This window comes from Haemaphysalis longicornis, unplaced genomic scaffold, assembly GCF_048455015.1.
Source record: "Haemaphysalis longicornis isolate Haplotype H1 unplaced genomic scaffold, Haemaphysalis longicornis Haplotype H1 scaffold_6, whole genome shotgun sequence".
Lineage (NCBI taxonomy): Eukaryota > Metazoa > Arthropoda > Arachnida > Ixodida > Ixodidae > Haemaphysalis > Haemaphysalis longicornis.
The window spans coordinates 11,586,634-11,612,943 of record NW_027526407.1 but is presented as its reverse complement, the minus strand read 5'-3'; the positions used below and the strand labels follow the sequence as shown (position 1 = coordinate 11,612,943).

Genomic DNA, 26,310 nt, shown 5'->3' with positions numbered 1-26,310 from the left:
GACCTTATGTTTGTGCTCGCCACCTGGCGTCCGTCGCGAGCATCGCCCTAATCAGATCGGCTTCCCGACTTGGCGCTTGCCCGACTTCGTGGCGTGCCGTGGCCCGTCGTGTGGCCGGGTTAGTATTGGTCGTCGTAACTGCGTAGTTGTCGTGATACAATTAAAAATACCCCGAAGACGAAAAAGCGGAGGTGTAAGAAGTTTTGTTTGTGCACTTCCGCGTGTCGGCAGGATGGAAGCACAGCAGTGCATCCTTTTAACGCTTCCCGCGAGAAGCAGACGACGCGCCTCGCAAAGCGTTGTGGCACTGAACGTACGGATTGTGAAAAATGTGACGTGCGTATTGCAAGTTTGCCAAAAGCAATTCGCTCAAAACGACTACTATCTTCCAGGTGAGCCGCCACTTGCTTTTTCATTGTAATGGAGCGGCATTGCATGCCCGAGGCGTATTTTCTGTCGGCGCGCATCCCCGTGTGCTACACGTACTACCTGCCCCTTTCAGATATCTATTAGGTGCTAAAGGTGTCTGTTAGGTGCTAGTTATGTCAAGCGAGGAGCTTGAAATTAAGCCTTGATTTCGGTTAGCTCGGAACATCGTTTTTGACTCCGTGCTTGAAGCAGGCCTCAAATGCGCATTTGCGCGGCCGGCCCGCGCTCAGCTCGATGTGCCTGTTGCTCAAGTCGGTGAATAGCGGCAATCCCGCAGCTTCGACTGCTTCAAGTTGCGATCGCACGACATCTTATCGGCGCATGCGGTGTCGCCTTTCTGTTTACTTTTATCGCAAGTTAGCTTGTATACTCGGGGACAACTTTCTGTGGCAAAATGGAGACAAAGCTACGGGGGGGGGGGGGGGGGACTGCTTGGTGTTACTGCGCCAAAGTAGTTCTCAATAAACCAGTTTCGGTTTCGGTTTCGGCGTGACGCATACGCATTTGCTACAGTTCGTTTCTTCGCATGAGCTCTTTGGTTCAGTGCGCTGAACCGCAATCACCAATTATGCAGGCATATTGGCGTATCCTTGTCTACGCTTCATTTGATTCTAAGCAAAAGCCAATGCATTCACTGGAGAAGTCGGACCGACTTAAAGACACACTGACGTGAATTTGTCAAGCGCCCGTTTTTGCTTGCACTGCATAGACTGGCTCAAATTAGCACACTTTTCATCGTTTATCAGGTTGACAAATCGGTAATTATTTTACAAAGCGCGAAAGAAGAAAAAATTCCCCCGCATTTCCCCGAGGGGGAGAATGTGAAAGTGCGAATGCACGGTTGTCGGCCCGCTTGCGGCGCTTGCGCTCGGCCCCCGCAGCCCACCGCCTCGCCGCCTTCTCTTCCATCTCTTCCATCGGGTTTGTAGTATCACGTGTACACCACGCAGTTATCAAGCCGCTATAACGCCGCTGAGTCGCCAACGCACGCCGCTGACGACGTAGTTTGAATACGTTAAAGATATAAGGCGCGTCTAACACTGATATCACCGTCGCGTCCGTGGCTTGGTCGGTAGAGCGTAGTCCTCGGATCGAAACCTGGCGCCGGATGCTGTTTCTTTTTCAAATATAGAGGAGCACTGCGGACGCCAACGCCGCCGACGCCGGCGGTGGATGGTTTGGGGTCGCTTATAAAGTGCATTCGCACTTAAAAATTACCATGCGCGGTTTGCGGCGGCCGCACCAACTAAGGCTGTGACATTGGGAGGAGGGGGCACCGTGATTGGACGATGCCCAAGGTTAGCAATCAAACAAGTTTTGGTTTCGGTTTCGGTTCTGTAAAACACAACCAATGGCGTTGTTGGACGGTCAGTCTGAATATCTCAGTAATCATCGTACCGTGCTTCTGCCATGTTGTCGGCTGTAAAATGCATAAGATAAGCCTCCAAGGACGGCTTGGAATCGTAGCATTCACTAGCCGAGGCCTACGCAGTGCATGAACGCCCTCCGCGTCCCCGCAGACGCTCAAATGCTATGCGCTTTTCCCCTATATTTGGGGCTTGCCTCACTCATGCCTGTATCGTAAAAAGTGTGCCAAAAAAATGGGCCCAAAAAAAATGTGAACTCAGTATAGAAAACATCGGGGAAAACGTAAAAGTTAACTTATATAAAAAAAAGAATGTTACCGCGGGGATTCGAACTTGTGACTTGCAAAACACTTGCTCTGGTATACCCAGCGCTCCGAACCACAAGGCCACGGCTGCGCGCTGACGACCTTGGAAATATAAATTATATAATATATAACCAGTTTACACATTTATTTAGTTTTAGCATTCCAAGCAGCTTCGGGTGACTATTTGTTGTTTTGCGCTCGTGAGTAGGCATCCCCCAAGTTTCCACAATATCTCACGTCTAGCAATTGCATTTCTTAGACGGAAAAGCGTTCGCAGATGCGTAGTCGTGCTGCTGGCCGCTGTGTTTGTTCGCCCAGCGCAAAAAGTGCTTCCCGCACCCTAGTTTTACGCTGTACGGTAAAAATATCAGTTGATTTTATTTCCTTAGTACCTATATTGACTTCGCTGACTCTTCTCCCGCCTTCAAGAGGCCTTATATTTTCCTACTGGCGTACCAGTCAGCGAAGCGTCGCATGTACGCTTGTGCAGCGCTTGTGTGAAGCGACCTTCATTTGGAGCTAGATACAGTGTACAAACTAACCAAGTAAAGAAAGGCACATTCTTCCATTCACAAACGTGCCCTGGCTTCGTTTCAACTGAGCGAACGAATTGCGACGACCCGTCGGCGGCCGGCGGACGAAACGCTGGACCGACTGACTCTGTCTGAAGGCCGGGGAGCCGTGCAGTAGCGCAGCCAATTGCGAGCTCGGCTCCTCCCGACGTCACACGAAAACTTCACAGAAAATGGGCGAGCGTAAAGAGAGGAGGACAGCATTTTCGAATTATTTTTTTGCTAAATAAAATCGCGTAAACGCGCCCAGAGTGGTCGAAACATGGCCTGGGGACTCCGGACTACAATTTGCGCTAGTAATCCCGCAATGTTTACATATCACTTCAGTGTCCCTTTAATATATTATAGCGTGGACGATACCGTCGAACTCTGAGCCGCCCAGAAACGCCGTTAATTTTGTCAGCGCTGCAGTTTTGAGGGCAGGCACTGATATTTAAACTCTTCTTTAGCCGAAAACTGGGCAGCACAACGCGCACGTGTAGCGATGCTTACATAGCACAGGCTCGCTATACCATTAGGGCAGCACAGGGCACTACGGCGCGAAGTGAAATCCCATTTGGATCGTGCTGAGTTAGGCAGGCCCCAAGAAGTTTCGGTGACCCGCAACTCGGAAAGCGTATAGGGGAAGCTCACGCTGCAGACCCATGAATCTTGCGCTCAATATCCACGCCTTCCTATTCCAATATCTTTGATGAACAGCGGGCTTTCGGGCGTGTCTCGCTATACTACGTGGCGCAGGTTTCATACCTTAGAATAGCAGTCGTACTTCACTGGCTGAGTTGCCTATTTACAGCGTAAAGGCGTGTCAGCATTTGGACGGATGAAAAACGTAACGCTGTCTAAACACCTGCACAGTTAGCGCTGGTCGTAAAGTTTAAAACAATTGGTCACTGAACATTTTGCCAGTAATGTGGTCACTGACAGCATAAAGTAGATTGCATCAGCTAACTTTGCCAAACGCCAATATATCGAGCCGTTCTCAGATTGGTGGTTAAGCCACCCCTTTCCATTTTTATTGTGTGGTCACTCGCATACTTCTTGGGTCACTTGCCGAAAAAATCACCGTATCCAGAACACCGCAACTGGGCCTGTCAGCAGAATTTCAATTGGCTTCCAAACCAGGCAACAGAATTCGCGTTGGCTGAGTGTAGCTGCTAACGCTTCATCAACATTCCAGTTGGCTGCAACAGCCTCCTTTCTTTGTCACTTACATGAATGTTGTGGAAGCATGGCTGGCTCTACATAAAAAATAGCTGACTGGTATTCATGGCTGTAAATTTGCCTACCTCTTTCTTGTTCCCAAGCCCAACACGTGGGTTCACCAGTGATGGTCCTGCCCGTCCATTTCACCAGTTTTCATTTGGCGGCGACGTGACACCCCACCATCGCTAAAGTGCTGCAAAATTTAGCAAAAGTGTACAATTTTGTGGCTGTGGCGAGGATTTGCACACACAATTCCAGAACCAGCAGAAACACTCCGACACTCAGGGCTGCCACCGCCAATTGCAAACCGTTTGACATCGGTACACCGTGAGCATTAGTCAGCAGGAATTATATGTGCTACGTGAAAAATTGAAGCAGAAGAAAGAATGTGTTTTGTTTCATTTATTTATTTTCTGCACAATCAGCTGGACAAAATCTGGAAACCACTCCAAGTAGTCACACAACCACAAACATGCACACGAACGCCAGTCACAGGAGTAAACCTTTAAAATCATGGCCCCATCTTTCAAGCCCATATTCAAGCCCACTTGAGCACTCAAAGGCACGCAGCCACGTATTTTGAAACAAACATTTCTGTCTGTGTTAGCAGTTATTCGCAGTCACAGAGTACGGTGTACAGTAATTTCTTCATGATAAATGTGAAAACAACATAGATGTACCAGACATTGCACCACAAATATGACAAAGTGACACTGCCCATCCCCATGGCAGTGAACATTTCTGTAAATTCTGTTTCATGAGAGCGTGCCGTTACCTTTCGGGTATTCGACCTCATATCCCAGGGCTTCGGGAAGCTTGATTGATTGATTGTAGGGTTTAACGCGCCGACGCCACGCAGGCGATGAGGCGCGCCGTAGTGGAGGGCTCCGGATTAATTTCGACCACCTGGGGGTCTTTAACGTGCGCCGAAATCTCGTACACACGGGCGTTTTTGCTTTTCGCCTCCATCAGAAAAGCGGCCGCCGCGGCCGGGAATCGAACCCGCGACCTTGTGCACAGCAGCGCAACGCCTTAGCCAATGAGCCACCGCGGCGGGTGCTTCGGGAAGCTAGTAGTTTTACAAAAGCCATGGCTGGTAGCAGGGAAATCCACAGCGTTTCGACATTTGGAAGTGAGGCATTGATGATTTGTATTACTCCTCGCCATTTAATCCTGTAAATACGCATTTAAAAAAAATTATTTAAGCCGGACATCTACTTCAGCAATCTACCCTCTGTAGTCAAAAAGACCAACAAAACATGAGCAAGTGAGTACAAATGATTACCTCATTTACAATGTGCAACTGATGGTAGTATATTTTTTTCAGATGACTGAAATAATTACAAATGATAGACAACTCAACAATGCATTTCTGGATATCACTACCATCTCGCAGTTCTTGTAAAATAATTCTTCCAGTCTTGTCATTTCATGCACAGGTAACTGCTGTTTGCAGAAGCTGTTTACAACCTCTTGGGTTGTAATCAAATTTTCCCATTGCATTTCTTCTGGGGAAACACGATATGTGACGTGCCACTCCTCACTGCTTGCTACCAGCGTTTGTCGTCAGGTTTCATTTTATGCATGACAAAGGTACAGCAAGTACATCTTAGTTGCACCCACAACCGACAACCTGAAGACTAATTCGCATACTGACAACAAGCAACAAGCACTCCAAATGATTGCCTGGCGCTGCACAAGTCCAGCACTGTATGAGCAGCTACCTCCTAAGTTGCGGGGCATCAGAAAAGTAAACAAGGTGTCCTGTAAGTTGTTGCACACAAGCAGCACCACATAAACCAACAGAGCGTACTTCCAAGCTTCTGGCCAACAGAAAGGAAAACAAAGTACCTCGTCACATGCCACACAATGCCAGCACCACATAACCGACAAAGCGTACTTCCAAGCTATTGGGCATCGGAAAGTTAAATAGGGGGCTCTGTAAGTTGCCACACAAAAGCAGCACCAACCGAGCGCACTTCCAAGCTTCCGGTCACCAGAACCGTAAACAAAGCACCTTGTCACTCGCAACACACGACCAGCACCACATAAGTCAGCGCACACCGGTTTCATCACAGTTCCTCTACGCCGCTCATTTCGCTGTCACTGCAGTCACTAGAGCTGCTGGAGTCGGAACCTAGCGGAATCACGATGTTGTCGATTCTGGTGTCGATTGCACCATCCCTCTCCCAGGCCTCTTTCTCAAGACGCTCCACATGAGCGCGTCCCGGACCCAGTTTTCGCGATTCACGAGGGCGATGGCTTCGTTGAGTAGTTGTTCAACTTCAGCGAGAGTGAATGAAGTGTTGTTGGCAGCAATATACCCCTTAACCTGGCTTCACACCATTTCAATAGGGTTGAATTCACAGTGGTAAGGAGGAAGCCGAACGATTTCATGACCAGCAACTCTGGCCAGGGCTCCAATCCGGTATCCAACAAACTTGTGTTTGCTGTCATGAACCGGCCGAAGGAGCTCGGGTTTCAACTGGTCATCACGCCATGGGATGGTTTTTGCAGTCAACCAAGACTGAATGTCGGCCTTGCGCCAAGACGTCGAGGGCAGCTTTTCGGTCCGAACACTGTGGTACGGAGCACTGTCCATGACAATAACACTGCGTGGCCCAATGTTGGGTAGAAGTTGTTCTGCGAACCACTACTCAAAGCGTGGGCCATCCATTTCACTGTAGTAGTCAGTGGAAGCACTCTTTGACGCACGGAAAATGAGACATGCCCCGTCCACAAAGCCCTTCTCACTTCCAGCATGAAGGACGATGAGCCGACCACCTTTGCCTGTTGGTGCACGAAGCCCAGTAGTTAGACCCTTGCGAAAGGCATCTTCACGGGATGACACAGTAGTGTTCTCCCACACCGTGCCCTTGGTGTTCCCAGCATTGACCCAAGTCTCGTCGAGGTAGTATATCGTCTTGAGAAAATGAAAGGAATACGTGTCAGTTTTTCTTTGGGGAGAAGGGTTAGTAAAGATATAGAAGGCACTTATTGCTTGCACCTAACATCATTCTACTACGCAGGCAGGTATGTTTAGTTTTTGGTGGCACCGCAAAACACCAAAATAAAAAATGTTCGCAGAACGTTCACCACCCACATGGCTAACGAAATCCACTCATTGAGTGCCATTCATACATTATTATAACATGTCGATGCATACTTGTCCCTTCACTTGCTGAACGAGAATAGCATGGAAAGTACGAACAAGAAGCAGGGATACAGAAAAACGCCATGAAAAATATAAAGTGAACGCCGGTATGCATGTGGAGCGGTGTTGATAAATACCTCTCAGCAATAAAATATTTGGCTGTACGAGAACTTCCATCGTTATTTTTCTTGTTACATTTCAACTGTCAAATAATGTTACATACGAAATTTTTTTTTGAATCGCAGGAATTGACGCTTATCTATCCGTCCGACATATTGAAACCATGTACCGTTTCTGCTTTCGCATTTCTCGAAGGGTCCGCAAATATTTCCGCCGCCACACGATGATGTCATCCCTTTCCAGAAGCGCAGAGTTACGTTTTCGCTTCCGAAAAGCAAATCCAATGTCATTCAGAAGCCGACGCATCGTTCTCACACTCAGCTTCTGCAGCCTCATGTCGGGGTCGCTGGTCATATCGCTGAGGATATTTTCTGCAGTTGGCGCCTCGTTGCGAATGAAGTACTGATCCACTTTTCATCGGAGAGCAGCAAGGGTGAAGCTGTCGTACCGCTGTACTCTTGTCTTTCCTGTAACTGCAGGCGGTTTCCCAGTCGACAAACGAAGCCTTTTTCGCTTTGGGGACTTCAGGGTGCCACGCAAAACCTCATTCTTGAGCCGCGCGACCGTACGCTCGCTTACGCCGGTAAGCTGGCTAACCGAACGAAATGCGGAAACGACGGAGAGTCCTGGTTGCTTCAGTCTCACTTGGGCGGAGACGTTGCAGACAACTTGCTTAGTCTGGTTTGACAGCTTTTGGCTGTGAAGCTTTATGAAAATCCCTTGAGGCGAAATAACTATCGGGCTATCGGACGGAAAAGTACCTGCTGTCGATGAAGACGCCATTTTTGTTTTGAAGAAAACCGTCGTGCCACCAGTGGTTATTTCCGCAACCAACAAAAGCGATAATGTAAAAAAAGTAACGCTTACTGGCGATTATATTCTGGCGATTTATTCGCATTGTCAAAGCAAGGCTAGAAAAAAAGAAATATATATTTTTGTATTGCATAGGTTATGCGCATTGAAAATGTTTGTAGAACTACTTCCAACTGCGCAGCGAAATGTCGTGGTTCGGCCGGCCACTTCGCCCCCCCCTCCCGTAGCTTTCTCTCCTTTGCCACAGAAAGTTGTCGCCGAGTATAGTTTAGTCCTTTCCCAAAAGTAAGTTGTGCGCGCTACGAACGCCCGCAGTAATCCGCGCGAATTGTTAACCAACTAGCAGAACTTTGTACTTTTTATTAATTTTCGAACTCCGCAAGCGCCTACAGATTAAATAAGTCAAAGTTTGTCTCAAAGCGGATAATTACGAAAGTGCGAGAAGAAAATGTACAGTCATGGACAATTCAAATACGCTGCGTCTAATCTCACCGCAGCCGTGAGAATTCTCACGGCAGTTTCCATAAAAGCTGGCTGGCCAAAATGCGCTGAATAATATTACGTCCCAACGTAACCTAATGTAACATAACCTGACCGAACCCTACCTAACCTATCCCAACGCGTCATAACCTACCCAAATCCTGCCAAACTGCAACAAGCCCAATCTAACCCAGCCCAACGACACAGAACACAACCTCTATTAAACGTAATTCAACCAATTCTAGAAGTCATGTGCGTAGTTCTCTTGATATAGTAAAAACCAGAGTAAAAAAAGCACTAAAAATTCACAATAGCCAAAAAATTCGAAAGCTACAAAAAAAAAAAACATCCGAACGTCGGACTCGAACCTTACCCTTCTCGTTTAATACCGAGCACTATGCCACAGTGCTAAGGAGGCAGCTGCAGACAGGTCTTTATAGGGGATATTTATCAGATTGAATCTCCGCATAGCGTGCTAAGCCAATAGAGAGTTATAGCAGATCGGAAAAACGGTTCCGGTATGGTACACGGTACCCGTTACCAGACCGTACCGGGAACGCTCGGTTTTTAGAGTTATAGCAGACCGTAACTACCGGCCATGCTACCGTGAGTGGGAGCGACTTGTGTTGTACGTTGTTTGACAATTTTTCGTGAGCCTGTGGTGTTTCCTGTGCTGAAATATTAGTTTTCAGTTCTCAAAAGCGCTAAAGACAGTGTTAGAAAAAAAATATTCAACCCCCCCATGGAGATTCGAACTGCGACTGCGGTAACATGGAGCGAGTATTTTACTTCTATGCCATTGCAATAGATGGCGCCAGCAGGTCAAGCTGGGTAGAGCTCTAAAGCTGGGCTCTCGGCACATACGGCTGGCTATTTCTAGTTTTTCGTTGTATTTGAGAGTCCCTCGCACTTATACCGCCTGTTCCTCACTCGCCGATTTGTAGAAGTGCCCCATGTTGCTGTTAATACTAGTTATATAGCCGTATCGCCTTTATTTAACCAAAAATTCCCCCGCATTTCCCCGAGGGGGAGAATGTGAAAGTGCGAATGCACGGTTGTCGGCCCGCTTGCGGCGCTTGCGCTCGGCCCCCGCAGCCCACCGCCTCGCCGCCTTCTCTTCCATCTCTTCCATCGGGTTTGTAGTATCACATGTACACCACGCAGTTATCAAGGCGCTATAACGCCGCTGAGTCGCCAACGCACGCCGCTGACGACGTAGTTTGAATGCGTTAAAGATATAAGGTGCGTCACTAACAGTGATATCAGCGTCGCGTCCGTGGCTTGGTCGGTAGAGCGTCGCGCTGCGGCCGCAAAGTCCTCGGATCGAAACCTGGCGCCGGATGCTGTTTCTTTTTTAAATATTGGCGGTGAGCGCGAACACAGGCGGCGCTGCGAAGCGCGCCTCCGTGACGTCAGCTTAGGGATTCTCGCATTTGTCGTCTGCTTCACTCAGGATTGCTCTCCCTGCTGTTTCTTTGCGCTCGGTCAACGTCTGATGCTTGTCCGCACCAGAATTGGCGTGTGGGTTTTTATCATAATAATAGGCTTAAAATCGCATACACTAGCTCATGGTGTCAATTGAAGTATAGTTTTGGGTACCGCTACGGGAGAAACATTGCCGGCGCCACCCCATTCCTTGCGATGCCGGTCCTGTGGGGAGCACGAAGAGTCGGAGCTAGGCGTCAGCTTCTGTATTAAGCAATCTTTCGAGCCAGCTGCTAGTAACCGACAACAGAGAGAATACAAGACCAAAACAAATTCTAGGCCTTCAGGGCTGTCGGCTTTGGCAGAAGGCATCACGATTCCCGGTAATCATATGTAAGGTAAAACAGTTTTTGCAACCTTGCCGAACGCTCGGACGCGTTTTGTCACATCACTTTACGTTGTCAAGGCATGAAAGTTTGCCGGCATGCACTATAGACTGCAAAAACTGTAGGTTGAGTTCCAGTGTGTATATAAGCGCGTGCTGATTCTATACCAGGCATCTAACCAGTATGGAGGTTTATTGAGCAAAACGAGTCACGGCTTCGTTAAATTTATAGTAACAGATATATGTTTGTTAAGACCTGGAGGGATATTTCGGAACATTTTGCACAGCCATATCTTCCAGATATTCGGATATGCGTTATAGGAAAACTGCACACAAGAAGAGGAGGAGGAGTAAGGAGAGGAGGGGAAAACTTTGTTTAACAATTAAACCGATCTGGTTAGTGGGCCGGGTTTCTCAGTCCAGGACAAGAGAGTAAAACCAATTTTCTTCAAATATAGAACGCCATCCCGAGTAGAATAGGATTTGTTCTTCGCGCCTGGAAGGGTTGAAAAGCAATAAAGAGCTACTTGGAATTCTTCTTCGGTTTCGAGTCTTATAATATATGCAGGTATACTATTTATTACGTTAGTTAGCGAGCATATCATGCCTTCAACACCGTAATCATGTCATCATTGTTCGAGTTGAGAGTCAGTTCGTTATGATAACGATATAATTACGATAGAAATTCGGAGCACAAAAGCCGCCTTCGAGCACTGTGGACCGGCCACGTTGTTTAGGGCGCGATCGCGGTGGCGTAGCACAAACCGTCTCATTTTATTTGCATGTGAATAAACAAAGCACGCTGCGGATATGCACCTTCTTGCACGCAGCCGTAATGAAAGCCAATTTGTGAAGAAGGGAATGTATGCCACACAAAATGAAGGAAATATCTACACGACCTTTGTGAGGCTCCCAAACATCCCGAAACCTCCTATTAAGAAGTTGGTGACGGAGCAGAAAAATTAATGCGTTGGACAGAAAAAAAAAGCAAGAAACATTAATCCGATAGAAGACAACAACGAAAGAAACTCAAGAAAGCCGCTTTATTTCCTGCTGTGCGATGAGCGTGTAGAGGCCGCTGCTTGGTACGTAGTATTAGACTATTGAGTCTTCATAGGAGCATCTCAAAATACTGCAGGGAAGCCTACGCATTTTGAATACTTATCGAAAAGTTCTGATCGCTGATCCTCGCGGATAAGCAAGAAAGGACGAGTTACACAGGATCTTCTGACCGATACTCTGAAGAAAGTTGTTCTCCCTCTCTTCGTGTGTTGCAAACTTGTGGGTGATACAGCTTCAAATTATTCAGATGCGTCAGAAGTTGGCAAAATAACTGAGTCGCTAGAATACGCTTTTTAACGCACTACAGCAACGAAGCGGGCGATTTCTAGCCCAGGCACTGTTGCCCCTCACAAGCGGAGTGTAGCAGACGACAGCGGCGCGAATCCCTAAGCCGACGTCAGAGCCAGGGGGCGCCACTCAAAGATCTCACCGCCAATAGAGGAGCACTGCGGACGCCGCCGCCGCCGCCGGCGGCGGTGGATGGTTTGGGGTCGCTTATAAAGTGCATTCGCACTTAAAAGAAGCTATGAGACATGCGTAGCTCGACGACACAAGCCACGGCAGTTGGGCCGGGACCGTCTTTCGCTTGCTTCTTGAGCTGTCAGAATCGCGCAGATTTCACTTGTTGCAAGCTCATTTTTTTAAACGATCTTATATTTACAAAATTCGACTAGGCGTGAGCCAATCGTACGTCTCCCAAACGCTTCCAAGCGGCCGCCCGCTTTGAACGACGGACACGGTACGTCTCGCTACTGTGCGGCCAAGTCGCTCCGGTATACGGTAGGGTTCTGCGCATGCGTGGTGGCGTCCAGACAGTAGACGTTACCGTACCGGAACCATTTTTCCGATCCGCTATAACTCTCTAATAAGAAGTGACTGCCGTGAGAAATTTGTGACGGTAATTCTCCCGGTTTCCGGGATAGTAGACACTACCATTCAAATAAGAACCGCGGAGCGCACGGTCGAAGATAACTGTGCCGTGACCTGGCAGCGGCCTTGGAAAACGCACGGACATGCGCAGTTGAGATTTCGGGAAGGAGGCTGCGTTGGCTGCGTGTCGCACTGTGATATTTTGCCCTCTGCTCGCTCGCACGAATGCTTGCCTTGTTGCCATGCCGCATGAGCGCTGAAAACAATTGTTAGCGATGCGGTGCGAGATAGTTTCTGCGGCCACTGTGTGCTTGGCTCACACGAGCGCCGGCTCCCCGTATGTGCCGGCGTCACATTGCCGACATAGCTTTGCATATCGGGTGCAGTAACTTGATTGATTGTGGGATTTAACGCGCCGACGCAACGCAGGCGATGAGGCGCGCTGTAGTGGAGGGCTCCGGATTCATTTTGACCACCTGGGGATCTTTAACGTGCGCCGAAATATCGTACACACGGGCGTTTTTGCTTTTCGCCTCCATCAGAAAAGCGGCCGCCGCGGCCGCGAATCGAACCTGCGACGGGTGCAGTAACTTCAGCACAAAAAAAAAAAAAGCGATGGACACCTGGGTCACGCCCGAACCATGCTCAGTGCTGTCTGCTCCACAGATTTCTATGAGCACTGAGGTGCCTTCCAAAACAAAAACTCGAAAAAAATCGGCCGTCCCAAATTATTGTGCAAGGGCAACTGGCCTTCGAATGGTTGGACCTGCTTACCTTCGTAATGTTTGTTAGTATTAGAATTCTGCCAGTAATTTTCCCAACCCACACAATGCTTGCAGTTCATGCATATTATTGGAGACGAATTCCGGTGGTATACGTTTTGTTCGCTACAAGTACCTAACCCGGGAAATAACTAAGCCATGACTCCGTTAAACAAGGCGCATTCTTGGTGGCCAGCTAATTGTTCAAATCCCCAGCCACTGCACCATGAACGCAAAACATTGCAGTGCCTCAAAAGTTATGCGGCATGCATTTATTTCTGTCTGCATTTATGTGCGCTAGTTTTCTTCAAAAAAGCATGATGAGCTCAACAGTATGCCTTGCGAGAGCGTGCATGCGTTTCCCACGCAAGCACTGGCCGCAGCTGCAGGGAATTACGTGCCGCATTGCTCTCAACGCGACCAACCCCTTCAGCTGCAGCGACGGTAGTACTTTCACTGCTGGCAGTGCTCTTGTGGCATGGCGATAAGGCAAGTGGGACACGCACCCTCGATCCCGACATCTCAACTGCGCATGTCCGTGCGTTTTCCACGGCCGCTGCCAGGTGGCGGCACCCGTATCTTTGGCCGTGTGTTCCGCCGTTCGTATTTGAATTGCCCATGACTATAAAGGCAGTTTAGCATGCGTCCCGGATGTGGAGGAATTTAAAACTAGACGGTTGCACAGAACCTGACCTCATCTGCAGCTACCCAACGCTCTAGACGTTACGCTATGGCATAAGATGTTCGCCTAATGAGTTTATCCAGCACAAGTAAGCTGCATGCTGCCATCGTGCACACAACAACGAACATCTCTTGTGCAAAAATATTTACAGCAATTCAATATAAACCAAGTTGTTTTAACAGACTTTGTTTCAGTACTGATCTGATATGTGCAATGGTTTGCATTTGAATTTGCGTGTTGTCGTGGCTAATAATATACTGAACTTAAGTTTCAGGCTGCTAATCCAAGCGGAAGGTATCAAAGAAAACAGCAGTTCTAAGTCTGGACCTGTCAAAATCATCAACCCATAATGCAATGAAAGCTGCCCGACATGAACAACTGAGCACAGAAGGGCAGCTAAGGAAGCAGCGGTCCACCATCCACCACTGTAAGCTTAAGTTGAAAGCACTCCCCTGAAAGTGTACATGGTACCCATTCTCTTGCATCTTGAAATCAGGGCAGGTAGACGTCTACAGCACATTCGTGCAGCTCAGAGGTTCTTGACACGCCACTGATCGCCACTCCTGGCACTTTTGCTGTCCAGGTGACACAACAGTGCTCATTTTCTATGCCATTTTAACCAACATCATTATTCGTGCCAATCAGGGATGCCACCATTTTCCAGGAGGAAGGAGGGTTGGAGCACCCATTTCTCACAGCTTGTGGCACAAGTCAGTCACCACAAATTTAGGCAATTACACCACGGTGATAGGACCAACAGTAAGATCTTTTTACATTCTGCTGTGGGAATATGTTTCTCCACGGGCAAAATATTATTCAGAACAACCTGATGTTGATGCTTTACAATGAGAAAATGAATCCAGAGAACGGCATTGTGCTGCGTCGAAATATATGGGTATTGTTCTGAGCACATGACGGTTGAGATGTCGTAGTAAGACATTACATTCTGTTGTTGTCTGTGTGGTTGTGTCACGCGTCTCTCAGAATGGATTTGAAAGAGCAACAGTGGGTATTTTTGCATTACTGTTTTTTAGTGATATATTCCAGACACAATGAATGTTTATTGAGCCACCTTTGCGCTAAAACAGGCCTTGCATACACAAAAAGAAATGCGCAGGTTTAACAGGTTATTAGCAAACGCTTGTGGGCAGGAGGTCATGTTTCCTACTGAGAAGCAGAGGGACCTGGATTCGAAACCCAAAATTCTCAAAGTGCTAAAAGTACTGTTTTTTTATTCTGCTCAGCTAAGTGTGACTCATAATGTAATACCCGCAACAGACATATCGCAATACCCACAGAGAAGCTGAGAAGAAAGCAACCTCTCGTAATAAGCTACCAACAGCGGTCACTGAAATGATCAGACAGGCACTAATGCACAGTTACGCTATATCGGCCGTTTCATCGTTATGCTTTGTATGTAGAAGGAGATTATCCTTTGCACAAAACAGTTTGCCAGTGAGCTCTCTCCTGTCCTGTCATTTTAAATTCAGAGAACATTAGGGTCCCGGCCTGTCTTCGTAGCTTGTCTGGGGTCACGGCGTCACGCACACAAACACAAGCTTCGAAGAGAAACCTGCTTCCCCTGCTTGGGATCGAACTTGGCTTCCTCGCGTTACGAAGCTAATTTTTATCCCTTTGCGCCACCAAAAAAACCTTTTGAAATAAAAAATACGAAAATTGCACCGCTGTTTTTATAAATGTGCTTAGGTTCAAACAAGCTCAAATAATGCAACTTCATCATCCATCCAACAAAGATCATTGCTGCACCATTCTTCAGCTGCACATGAAATGCCCTGCAGAGTTTCTTTAGGCCTGATCAGTGGTTCCAATCTTCTAATTTTTCTTTACAGTGTGTGGGGTCTCTGTGCTGGCTGCTAATATTTCGTTGCTACCTCAAATAGTCACATAGCCCTTGCGTTAGCATATTATGGTGCAGTGCGCAGATAATCTGAAATCCACTCTATATAGCAATTACTCCTTCGTGATGGTTGAAATGCCCCCATCAACCAAAATTGTGACAAGATGTGTACTCTCAAACATTTCTAATTTACAAAGCTGTAAGTCATCTTCATGGGTGCAGTAAAAGCACTCAATTTATTTGAACACAAAAAGGTATTCCTCATCTAGTGCAACCTCCTTTATCTTTTTGTTTCTTAATTTTTTTTGCTGGATGTGTACGGGAGCCCCCTTTCACTCCTGGACAGAAAGCACTGCTACTTTACTTTGAGAACTGTCGTCTCAAGGTCGCGTGAAAATTGACAAGGCTGCTCAAGTTAAATCATGAGAACTTGCAAACAAATTTGTTTACACATTAGATTGTTCTAGTGTAAGTCTCTTTACCAGATTGCCCTCACTGTAGTTGCTAGAGTGCCTGGGTACAGCCTATGAGAGAATACCGCCAGTTTCCAAGGAACAGTTTGCGTCAGTGAAGTACATCCCTGAAAAACAACAGAAACAGATTCTTGCACACCAAGTTGTGAATAAGTGTGCATTACTCTTACTAAAAAATACACATTATTGAATAGCCCCACTCAACTCGTGTTAACACAAATATGAACTCGACAAATATGAAAGTGTTGTATATGTAATACCATGGTCAGTTATAAGCGCGAAGTATTTGGGTAAGCAGCTGCACCTGGAATATATTGTTCGGATGGTAACACTTATTAATTTTTTTACTTAAGCGACGACTTGTGCTCCAGCTTTGCGTCATTGGTCGGAAGAGCTGGACTCGGCTTTCACCGTACTTTTTTATGAAAGCGAGCGTCAAAATCATGCGGCAAAATAGTGCATTACATGGCATTGTGGGTGAACGCATGAGGTATTCAGCCAGGCACAGCGCCTGAGGTGTCCGTGTTTTGTGCTGATAAAGCTCTGCATACTGCATGCAACGTGTGTGCCTCTGCTCGAAGCGGCACTGTGATTTTACTTGCGCCTGTTCATTTTTTTGTAGCAATCAATTTTCACGCATTGCCTCAATTAAAATCTATGCAGGTTCTGACCACAATCTGTTTCTGAACAGAGTCGACGTTGGCATAGCGACATGCTGCCCCAGCCAGATGATGGTAGGGTAAGCGTCGTAAGAGGTTCAAGATGCTTGAGATAATCCTGGTTTCAGATACGGCTCGCTTAGCAATGTTAAAGTATTGCGAAAATGTCGAATGATTGTTAGTTTTGCATATTTTAAGCAAATTCTAAAATAGATCAGCTCGAAACATTAATTCTTCCAGGCTTGCCAGCATTGACCTTTTTCTAATTGTCGTAACTGTCCCTCTTAGCTGCTAAAAGCTTTCACCATTATCACTCATGGTATTATATTTGTCATCTTTATTCACAACTGGAGGTTATTTCCCAATCAAATTTGAGCAAATGCAAGTTCACCTAAATGTGCAAAATTTTAAGGCTGCCGTGTTGCAAGCACACATAATGTATTATGCCCGTTTGCAGCCTTTCCAACTGTTTGATTCGTGAAGAGTGATGAAGCGGAGGCTGTGCCTTCATCGTGGGTGTGCAATTTGGGTTTGGCCTGTAGACTATGGTACAACACAGCTGAAAAAGACTAACCTTCCTTAAGCAACCGGTCTCTTCCTTCAGATAGCATGACGTGCGGGTAATTGGCACAGGAAGTAGGTGCTTCTACCTACCTCGTGGACGGTGTAAGGTTAAATGATGGAGCAGGAAAAACTGACTACAGTGCTGTGTGCCATAACGCCAGTGAGCAGTCTTTTTCCACGTGTTTATTATTCAGGGAAAACGCAAGGTGGTAGAGTGTGCATATGAAGGAACCTCGATTTTTTAGCTGCAGTGGCTGTCATCCACATTTACCTGTCTTGTTGCTCTTTCATATTTTTATTGCGTGCAGTACGGTAAATATTCCTTTAATGCTGTGTCGGCAAGTGCAATTTGCATTAGTGATTGCGTAAAATTGGGGTTAAACAGTGCTAATAGTGCTTATTCCCAGGAAAAACGTGTTGTTTGGGGGTTTCTTTTAGTATATGTAGCTTCAACTTAGTGTAATCAAGATAACCCAAACCACTGCATTTTTCTAACAGTAAAAAATGATTTAGGTATAGTTTGTTGAGGGTGGACGAGTGGGTACGCCGAGGGATCGCCCTGGCAGAGCCCACAGCCCTGAAAGACGCAGAATGCTTTAAGTGGCAACACAACCGGCTACAACCAGGAGCCAGCTTTATTACTGCACACAGGAGTGTACTAGCTCGTACACTGATGATGGCCGCGATTGCACCATCTATGTGAGACCCAACATACTACAGTTGTGTACAGTGGGCCTTTCAACCCACTTGTGGCATGCACCTGTGTCCTTGTGGCTGCTCATTATTTGCTGTTGAAAAAGAAAACTTCGATTTGATTACAATGTACTGGCAATACCACATTCTGTGAATGCGTATTCCTGGCCTGGTCCCGAAAGGAGGCCTGGTTATTTCTGCATGAGGCCTGGTTCGTGAGGGCGCAAATACCATCTGCTTTGTGAAATGCTGTTGCCATAGTTCTGATCAATAACAGTAAACATTCTGCTGATTCTTGCAGACTGCATTTCACTTGGCCAAACGTAAATGAAGCGTGGATTTAGTATTTTTGCAGGCTTTTTATAATTACAAGTGGTCACGACATCTGCATAAGACCCCTTTCTGGAAACAGAACAAAAAAAGCACCAGAACAGGTTGTGATGACTTGCAGCAAGCTTGTAACATGGTCACTCGGCCGGCACTTTTTATCTTAAAGCTAGACCTGTCTTTATAAAAATGACCTACAATGACGGCAAAGAAAACACTAGCACTTACTGTCAAATGAATACTGCATTCACGAGAACAAAACATGTATAACCGCCTGATTGGGCGCTTGGATCCACTCTGCATGTGTGCCATACTTAGTTTCAAACGAAAGCTTCACTCCTCTTCCTTATGGGAGTGACCTTTTTCTATTTTATATGAAGAAAGATTGGGGACTAAAACATATGACATGCTTATCTGACAGCAAGTGCCTCTGCTGGCTTTTGCATACAACAATCAAATCTTTAAATAGAACTTTGGCGTTAGTAAAGCCATGTGCATGTAGGACTTTAATTTCAATGATGGCTGATGTTACCTATGTGCGCTCTCGTAAAACAGCCACTCTGAGCCACTTTTTTACAAGGAACTAATTGCAATTTTGGGTGACTTGTACGCCCCCTGCTTGGAAATATTTCTGGCAGCGGGAAGCTTATTGCCAAGCAGCAAAGCAGAAACTGGCAAGCTAGGTTTTTGCAGAAAAAACAATAATGACATTTGCTTTACTAAAATTGTGCACAAGGACATGGACCAGCAAAAGAACGGACTGTTTTTCATCCGTGCCATTTTGCACCATCTTATTCAATCAAATGAATTACTTATACGCCCATATTAGCACACTTACTAATGACTCGCGGTTATTGGGCTATAAGACAGCATGTTTCAAATGATTGCAGTTCTGTGGCTTTGGTAGTTTTTACACATCGTTCTGGTCTTGCTAGTTCACACTTATGTTGGGTGTCCATTTGTGGCTGGTATGTGTGCTTCTCTGAAAGACTATTTGTTTCTTTCCTGTAAATACAAAATTCAGTTGACAGTAGGTACAGGTGTTCTTTCTTCCTCTTCTCTATTTTTGAAGTTTTTTCTTTCAAGCATGCACTGCAGGACAATGTTCACTGTTTCACTTCCTGAGCCATTATGGCTTTCAACCTCTTAATTGGGGCCGTTATATAAATCAGTGACTGAAAGAATTTGTTGGCTTCTGTACTTTTCACTGCTAGCACCCTTGTCTGAATACATTTTTTTCATTAGCAATGTATGCTTGTACGGCTTTGCTTCACTGCTGGCATATTGTAACGTGCTAGGGAAAAGTACGTTGTGCGGGAGACATTAATGACGTAGCCACCATCGATGGGGAAAAGGGGAGCCGGAAACGTGGCCGTAAAGCCAACACGTATTTCGACGACCCTGAAGCAAGCTTGGAGAAACCTCATTCCAGTGAAAGGTACAGTCTTACTCTAACAGTTCAGAACAGATTACTTCCCAAATGCATATATGCTCACTGTGACAGCAGTTATATCGAAATACTTTGCCGTTTGCCTATTGCGTCTCTTGTAAAGCAGCTGCTTTTTGTGGTAAATTAAACTTCATTGAACACTTTTATGCACGCCTTTGTGTAGCCCCAGTGCTGAACCATAGTCAATTCCAGAGGACACTGTTTTGCAAGGGACACCACCTCTATTTCGAGACGATGCGTGAGCTTATTTTGTTTTTTTGAATCTTCAAACGGGAAGTTTTCGTGTGCCGGCATTGTTTCATAGGTAATATAGTGTAGTAAAAAAGTGGCAGCAAAGTCGAGTTTTGTGTTCTATGGATGCTAATATTTTTGCAGTTTTGTTTAGGCATCAGGCTAGCCTGCAAAAAGTAGCATAGTACTACTAATTTTCGGCCCATGTGCTGCAACAGAAGTCTTGGCATTGCAACAAGAAACAACATTTTGACAGTTTGAAAAGGGGCCATAAAGGCAGAATAAAACTGTGTTCAGTCAGATGACTCGTGCGCTTATCTTGCGTGGACACAGGGGCCCCACTATCATTCCTTTCTGGACTTTGTTCGTGAAACGAACCTTTTCATGTTTATCTAATCACCTTTCCTCAGTATCATCTGATCATACTTGTTTCATGTATTATGCCCTGGGGAAATGCTCAAAAAGTAACAAGCCTTTAGTAACTCACACAACTTCATTCCAGCCACGAAGAACGTTTTTGAGGCAAAAAAGTTTAGGCAATACAGTAGTTCATATTTCGCGCCGCAGTCACGTAATATTCGCAGCAGGGACGCTGTAAAAGCCAGCGCTTGAACCACAGTTATCAATGCGTTAACTGTGTGGTAGCATTTGAGTGATACGATCAAACCGAACTGGCGGCCACACTTTAATCTCCCAGTTATGGTACTTGGCGGTGGCAATGGTCGGTGACTCCAGACCACACAATCAAGGTTCTTTGATGTCATAGAGTGTCGCGGGAAAGTGACTAAGGACTCGCCATTGCATTGTCTGTTTTCTTGATATCTCGGTTATTTGTTTAACATTTTCGATAAAATTATTATAATTTTTACGCAGTGTGTAGGATTACATCCGACGTAACCAAAAATCAAAACCAAAGTTAGCTCCGATGAAACTTCCAGAGTTACGTCCGACGGAACCCAGAATTGTAAACTAAAGTTACATCGGACGGAACTTTTAGCCAGTGTCTAGAGTTACGTCCGATGGAACCCAGAATTAAAAACTAAAGTTAGGTCCGACGGAACTTTAAGCCAGTGTCTAGAGTTACGTCCGGCTTTACCTGTATATGATATAGCAGTAGTGGCCGACGGAAATGAAAATAACAGGTACGCCGTACATATCTCGACCCCAGTGGTTAAAGATGCGCCGGGCATACGGCGACCCTGAAAACCTTAAGGTGCAGCAATATGAAGTCCCTCCTCCATTGAAGGGACCATACGTCGGTCATACGCGAAGCCTAGGTATGGTGCGACGGACTGACAGTGCAGGCTCGTCCGACGCACCCGCTGGTGTATCGTGAGATTGTGCTATGTGGTTGCCTCCGTCGCCTAATTGTTCGTCTCGTTGGGCGTCTGTTGATGCGATCCCGCTTGGATTCCTGGCGGCGAGGAACCGCCTCACGCTCATGAACACAAGTCCTAGGGTCGAATCTTCTGGTTTCCTTTCTTTTTTGTTTTTTGAGACATGTAATGACCATTGCTATGCATTTTTCTGTCATTTTTATAAGATGAATCTTCCTAGGGCCCAGCCGCCACTCTCAAGTTTTCCCCCACACACGGCGTGAAAAAAAGAGGACCCATCTGTAGCTTGTGATCTGTCTGTGTATCTTTAATCTAGTCTGTCCTTCATTGACCAGCCAAAGCAGTGTTTCATCGACAACCCACAACTGTGAAACATTTATTCTGTGGGCACTGTTACAAATTTACTTTCGTTCCTCTTTCATAATGCCTTTATAGAGAGCGTGTCCTAATTAAGTTTCCGTACTTTAATCTCCGCTGTGTGGATCGGAAGCTAAATGGTACCGCTCCACATCAGCTTCCAAAAATCGAGTGATCGTTGCAGTGCTTCGTGTAATGAAAGCAGCGCAATACCTACCACTGCCATCCATCTTCGAAACATGATGCAGAAATGCATAGCAGTGGTCATTGTCTCGAAAAAAAAAGAACAGGAAAGAAACTTCTGGGGCTCGGGAATTCGAACCTAAGAATTCTGTTCACGAGCGCGAGGCGGTACCTTGTCGCCATGAAGGCATTCTGGCTTCGCATCTTGAATAGAGGCTTAACACGACGAACACTCGAGTGACCGATATCCAAGCGGCAATCTCGTCCGATGTAAATCGCATGAGGTCACATCGGAGGCTCTTGTTCTGTGGCACCGGATTTGCATTTCCAGAGGGAACCACATAGCACAACCTCAGGATACACCGGTGGGTGCATCCGACGGGCCTGTACAGTCAATTACCGGCTAAGTCTGCCGTACCTTTCTTTAGCCTCTGGGCATGGGGTACGTGCAACGTATAGTCCTTTCCTCAGAGAAGGGACTTTATTCCGACGCACCGTGAGATTTTCGAGGTCGGGGAGTGTCCGCCGTACCTTTCTTTAATTTTCACTTACGTCGGACGTAACTTAATTCTATCATTTACAGGTTAAGCCGGGCGTAGCTCAAGACACTGGCTTAAAGATCCGCCGGACGTACGTTTAGCTCTCAGTTCTGGGTTCTGTCAGAGAGAGAGAGAGAGATAGAGAAGGGATTTGTTGGAAGAGAGGAAAGGAAAGTGCACTGGGGATATTATTGCGCTCAGCAGGGAGCTCACGGTTCCATTGGACGTAACTTTAGTTATCGATTTTGGGTTACGTCAGAGGTAACTCTACACACTGCGTACTTTTTATTGGGACAAATAAGTCATTTTAAAGAACCAGACATGTACTCTGTCTTCAGGCCCTTTTAAAACTTAAGGCAGTGTGTTCTCAAAACATGAATACCACCACAATGTGCAAATATTATACGCAAATGTGAACGAAAGAGACACCATGGAGAATGGCTCTGCTGCAGAACAAGCCAGTGGCGCCTACTGCAAGGTTGCAGTCAGGCGGGGATTGAAGCACTGATGCAAAAGCTTTCCTAATGAACTGTCTGAAATAAATATTTCATTGCTTCGCAAAAGCTTTCCTAATGAACTGTCTGAAATAAATATTTGATTGCTTCATTCCTCCCTTACTTCTTGTGGGGAAATTAGTGTGGTCAGTAAACTGAAATATTTTTCACGTCTTTTCAAGTTACTTTACATGATCATTCACCTTTTCTGAACTGGCATTTATAGAACTTCTTGCTGTCATACCTTTAAAGAGGGTAATGTAGAAAGATGGTTACTGCACTGCTTGTAATTTGTTAGGTTGTAAAAATTTTCAAAATTTAAATTTTGTGGTTTTTCGCTCTGAACCTGCATTAGGCTATGAGGCAAACTATATTGGGGGGCTGTGGAATACTTTGTACTAACCGTGAATGTCTAACATGTGCTGAAATTCTTACACGCAGAGGTTATCGTTTTTCTTTGCCTCCATCAAAAAAACAGCCAGCTGCTGTGGCTGAGATCAAACTGGTGTTCTTGTTCTAAGCCGCACACATTATCCATAGAGCTGTCACACCGAAACATGTAAAAATAACTAAAAAGCAAGTTAGCATGAGAAATTTTCCAGACATAGTATGCAACTGCTTCCTTATAGAAAGAGTTTGCATAAAACGCACGTACAGGCAATGTTTGTGTACCTTTATTATTGTGTCTATGATGGCGCAAGTTTTAACCTTATTTAACTAATTGAGTGGCACAGAGGGTAAGATTTGTTTGCACTGGGTGATTGGGCGGAATTCATGGACATAAGCGGGAGGCCTTGAGACCTGTTGACATTTTCGTGTAGCTGAATGTGCCGAAAGGTGTCGCTGGTAAGGCCCATAGGTTGCAGCAGTGAATTTTTTGCACGTCACTTTCGCTTTGTTGGGGTGAGCACGTCTTGGAGAAAGCATTCAAGGCTACAATGTCTTGATGTTCATACGACGCCCTGTTTGTTATTTGATTTGACCTTTCTGTGTTGTAGTAGTAGTAGTAGATGTTTGCATGGCTGATTTTTGCTGGACCAATCATATACTGTAACATGTAGTAGTGTTGATCGATTGAATGATTGATTTATTAATTGATTCAATGTTTATTACCATTTGTCACATTGTGTGGTGAAATAGGAAATTTTTGTCTAAATTTACAGCACCAGTCATTCGTTGCTTTGTTTGAAGTTCTAGTAAAATTTGTATTTCATATAGTCAAGTATGAACTTGTAGTGTTTTCCTTGTAGTGTTTTCATGAAATCTGTGTCCATATGTAGTATGAAGACATTCCGAAACAGCGAGCTTCTGTATCTGGTCGTCTTCTCCCTTAGAGAGCTATATCTACAGGTGACCACTCTGTGCAATGCAGTTGTCACTCCTATCTTACATCCAGAACCCCCAGTTTAAGTTGTGGAAACTAATCTGTAGAGCTCAACTGCTGTGCACCTGATAGCCCAGTTGTACTTGCGGTGCATAAAACCCAACTTCAAACTTTTTTCATGTTACAGAACCCCTACTACACCAGTGCCTGAATCTTATGTGGCAAGCACGAGCTTCAATAGGTATGTGCCCTTCCAAAGCTGTAAATGCAAGTGCTACTCATTCAGTTGCTCTATATTGTTCATACTTTTCAGAGTGTCCCTATCACGTGTGCAGCCAGCCCCCAGGCTACCACTGCATTATTGCACCAACTCAAACATAACCTCTGCTACGTCGAATTGGGCCTCCAAGGTATGTTGGACCGACAAGTGTTTGCCTGATTGGTAAATAGCACCCTCATGGCACACAAACAGCACATGGTCGAATAACGATCGAGTTGTTAAAAAAACTGAAGGCAAATTACTAGTTGCTCTAGATTTATAGATTAGCTCACGGAGAACGCGAATACGCTATTCTTACGTTTTCTTTCTTTTGGCCGTAGGAAATTCCTACTCATTGTACATTGCTGGAGGGTGATGCAGCTTGTGCACATGAGTGGATGGTTCAAACTGTCATGCAGCTTATATGGTCATCTTCAACATAGAGTCGAAAGCGAACGCACGTTTAATGGAGAAACATTTTTCATAGTTGTCATGAACAGAAAAGGGCTTAAAATTTCGGGAAAGCATGACTGATTTGGCCTGAATGGGCGAAACGGCTTAGTACGTGATAGTCTTGAATTCGGTTGCCCGAGTACTGCTGCACATCACCACTGCCTCGCATGCTTCCGGTTTATTTTGACGCATACAGCCCCCGACCGTTTGCGTCATTGAATCGCTGGTAGGGGAAGAAAGAATTGAAATGCATTGTTCGATTAGCGCTTTCTTAGCAGACTTTTGTTTAAAACAAATTTGCTGGTTGTCTTTATTGTCCTTTAAAACATTGCATATTGCATTGCTGTCATTTGTTACAATGATCTTCAGATCGCAGTTCCTAAAATTGAGTGTAGTATCGGTACAGTCGAGGCGCTTCATGATGTACGTACTGAGCCCGGGACGGTATCCAGTGCGGGTTTCTGTGACCTCCGGTTTTTCTCCCATATAACTCTGATCATATGAATAAACCGAACTAGACTCCCCATGCCACTGCCCAGCCATGTTTGTTGGCGGTGGCTCTTTATGGCGGGCACATCCACGCGAATAAGATTCTCTGATGTCCTCAAGATGTCTCCACAGCTTAATTTCTTTTCATGAAGGTTTCTGTTACTTTTTTGAGGGTTATGGCCCAATTTGTATCATTGTTACCAAGAAAAAGTCTTTTTATGAACCAAACTAGTATTTTGTCTTGGCCCCTCAAATAAAACTATTGGTCCGAGCACATGTGATTTCTTTTCATGAAAACTTGGTTTGTGAGATTACCAGATTGCTTTTCTCTGCAATGTTTTTTTGCCTTTCAGAAGTGTGGGACAGGATGCTGGTTACTACGGATCTGGAGAACGATTTCGAGTGTTGTGTAGTTTTGTCTGTTTTAGATAAAGAGAATTTTACTTTTTTGGCTGGTCAAACACTTCACGTGGGCTTTACTCTGGAGAACCAATGTATGATATTTAAGTTGAACCGTTTAATAATGTTTTGAAATGTCGGTGTGAAAGTTGAACCAGTTGGTAACATGACTGCAGGACTACCCTTGAACCAGAAAGATTGTCTTTGCAAAGCAGGCTGGCTGCTTAAGTTCAGGCTGGGAATGTTTTCTGCTGTGATGCATTAACTTGTATCAGCTAAGTGCACTATCTTTTATGCAGGTATCCAAGCCAACCAATGCAAAAGTTGCAACCAATGCTGCCCGCTAGGTATGAAATTTGCTCCGTTGTTTGGGGTGAATCCTACCTTTTGCCTAACACGTAGGTGTTCACCAGAACGTCTATAGAATGCTTGAACAGCCTGCTTGCCTGGTGTGTTTGTGTTAACGTAATGCTATATGTAATTCGTTTAACTTCTACGAGACTGTTAGTAGTGTTGCCAGTGGTTCCGGAGACATACAAACGGGCCTACGGTCTGCAGTTCGCACTTTGGCTGTCTGCAAGGTCATAGTGAAG

The 26,310-nt window shown here is 45.7% G+C and overlaps 1 protein-coding gene and 1 pseudogene across 1 annotated transcript; one reads left to right on the top strand and one right to left on the bottom strand.

Annotated features, from left to right (window-relative positions):
- The first annotated feature begins 99 nt into the window (after window positions 1-99).
- LOC144141810 (uncharacterized) lies at window positions 100-26,064 on the top strand. Its single transcript, XM_077673302.1, has 6 exons — window positions 100-392; window positions 13,897-14,055; window positions 16,623-16,698; window positions 24,305-24,358; window positions 24,431-24,527; window positions 26,017-26,064. Exons 2-6 carry the CDS (start codon window positions 13,983-13,985, stop codon window positions 26,062-26,064), a joined length of 348 nt encoding a protein of 115 aa, XP_077529428.1. The 5' UTR covers window positions 100-392; window positions 13,897-13,982.
- Window positions 7,286-8,028, bottom strand: LOC144141812 (uncharacterized; annotated as a pseudogene).
- Window positions 26,065-26,310: the final 246 nt, after the last annotated feature.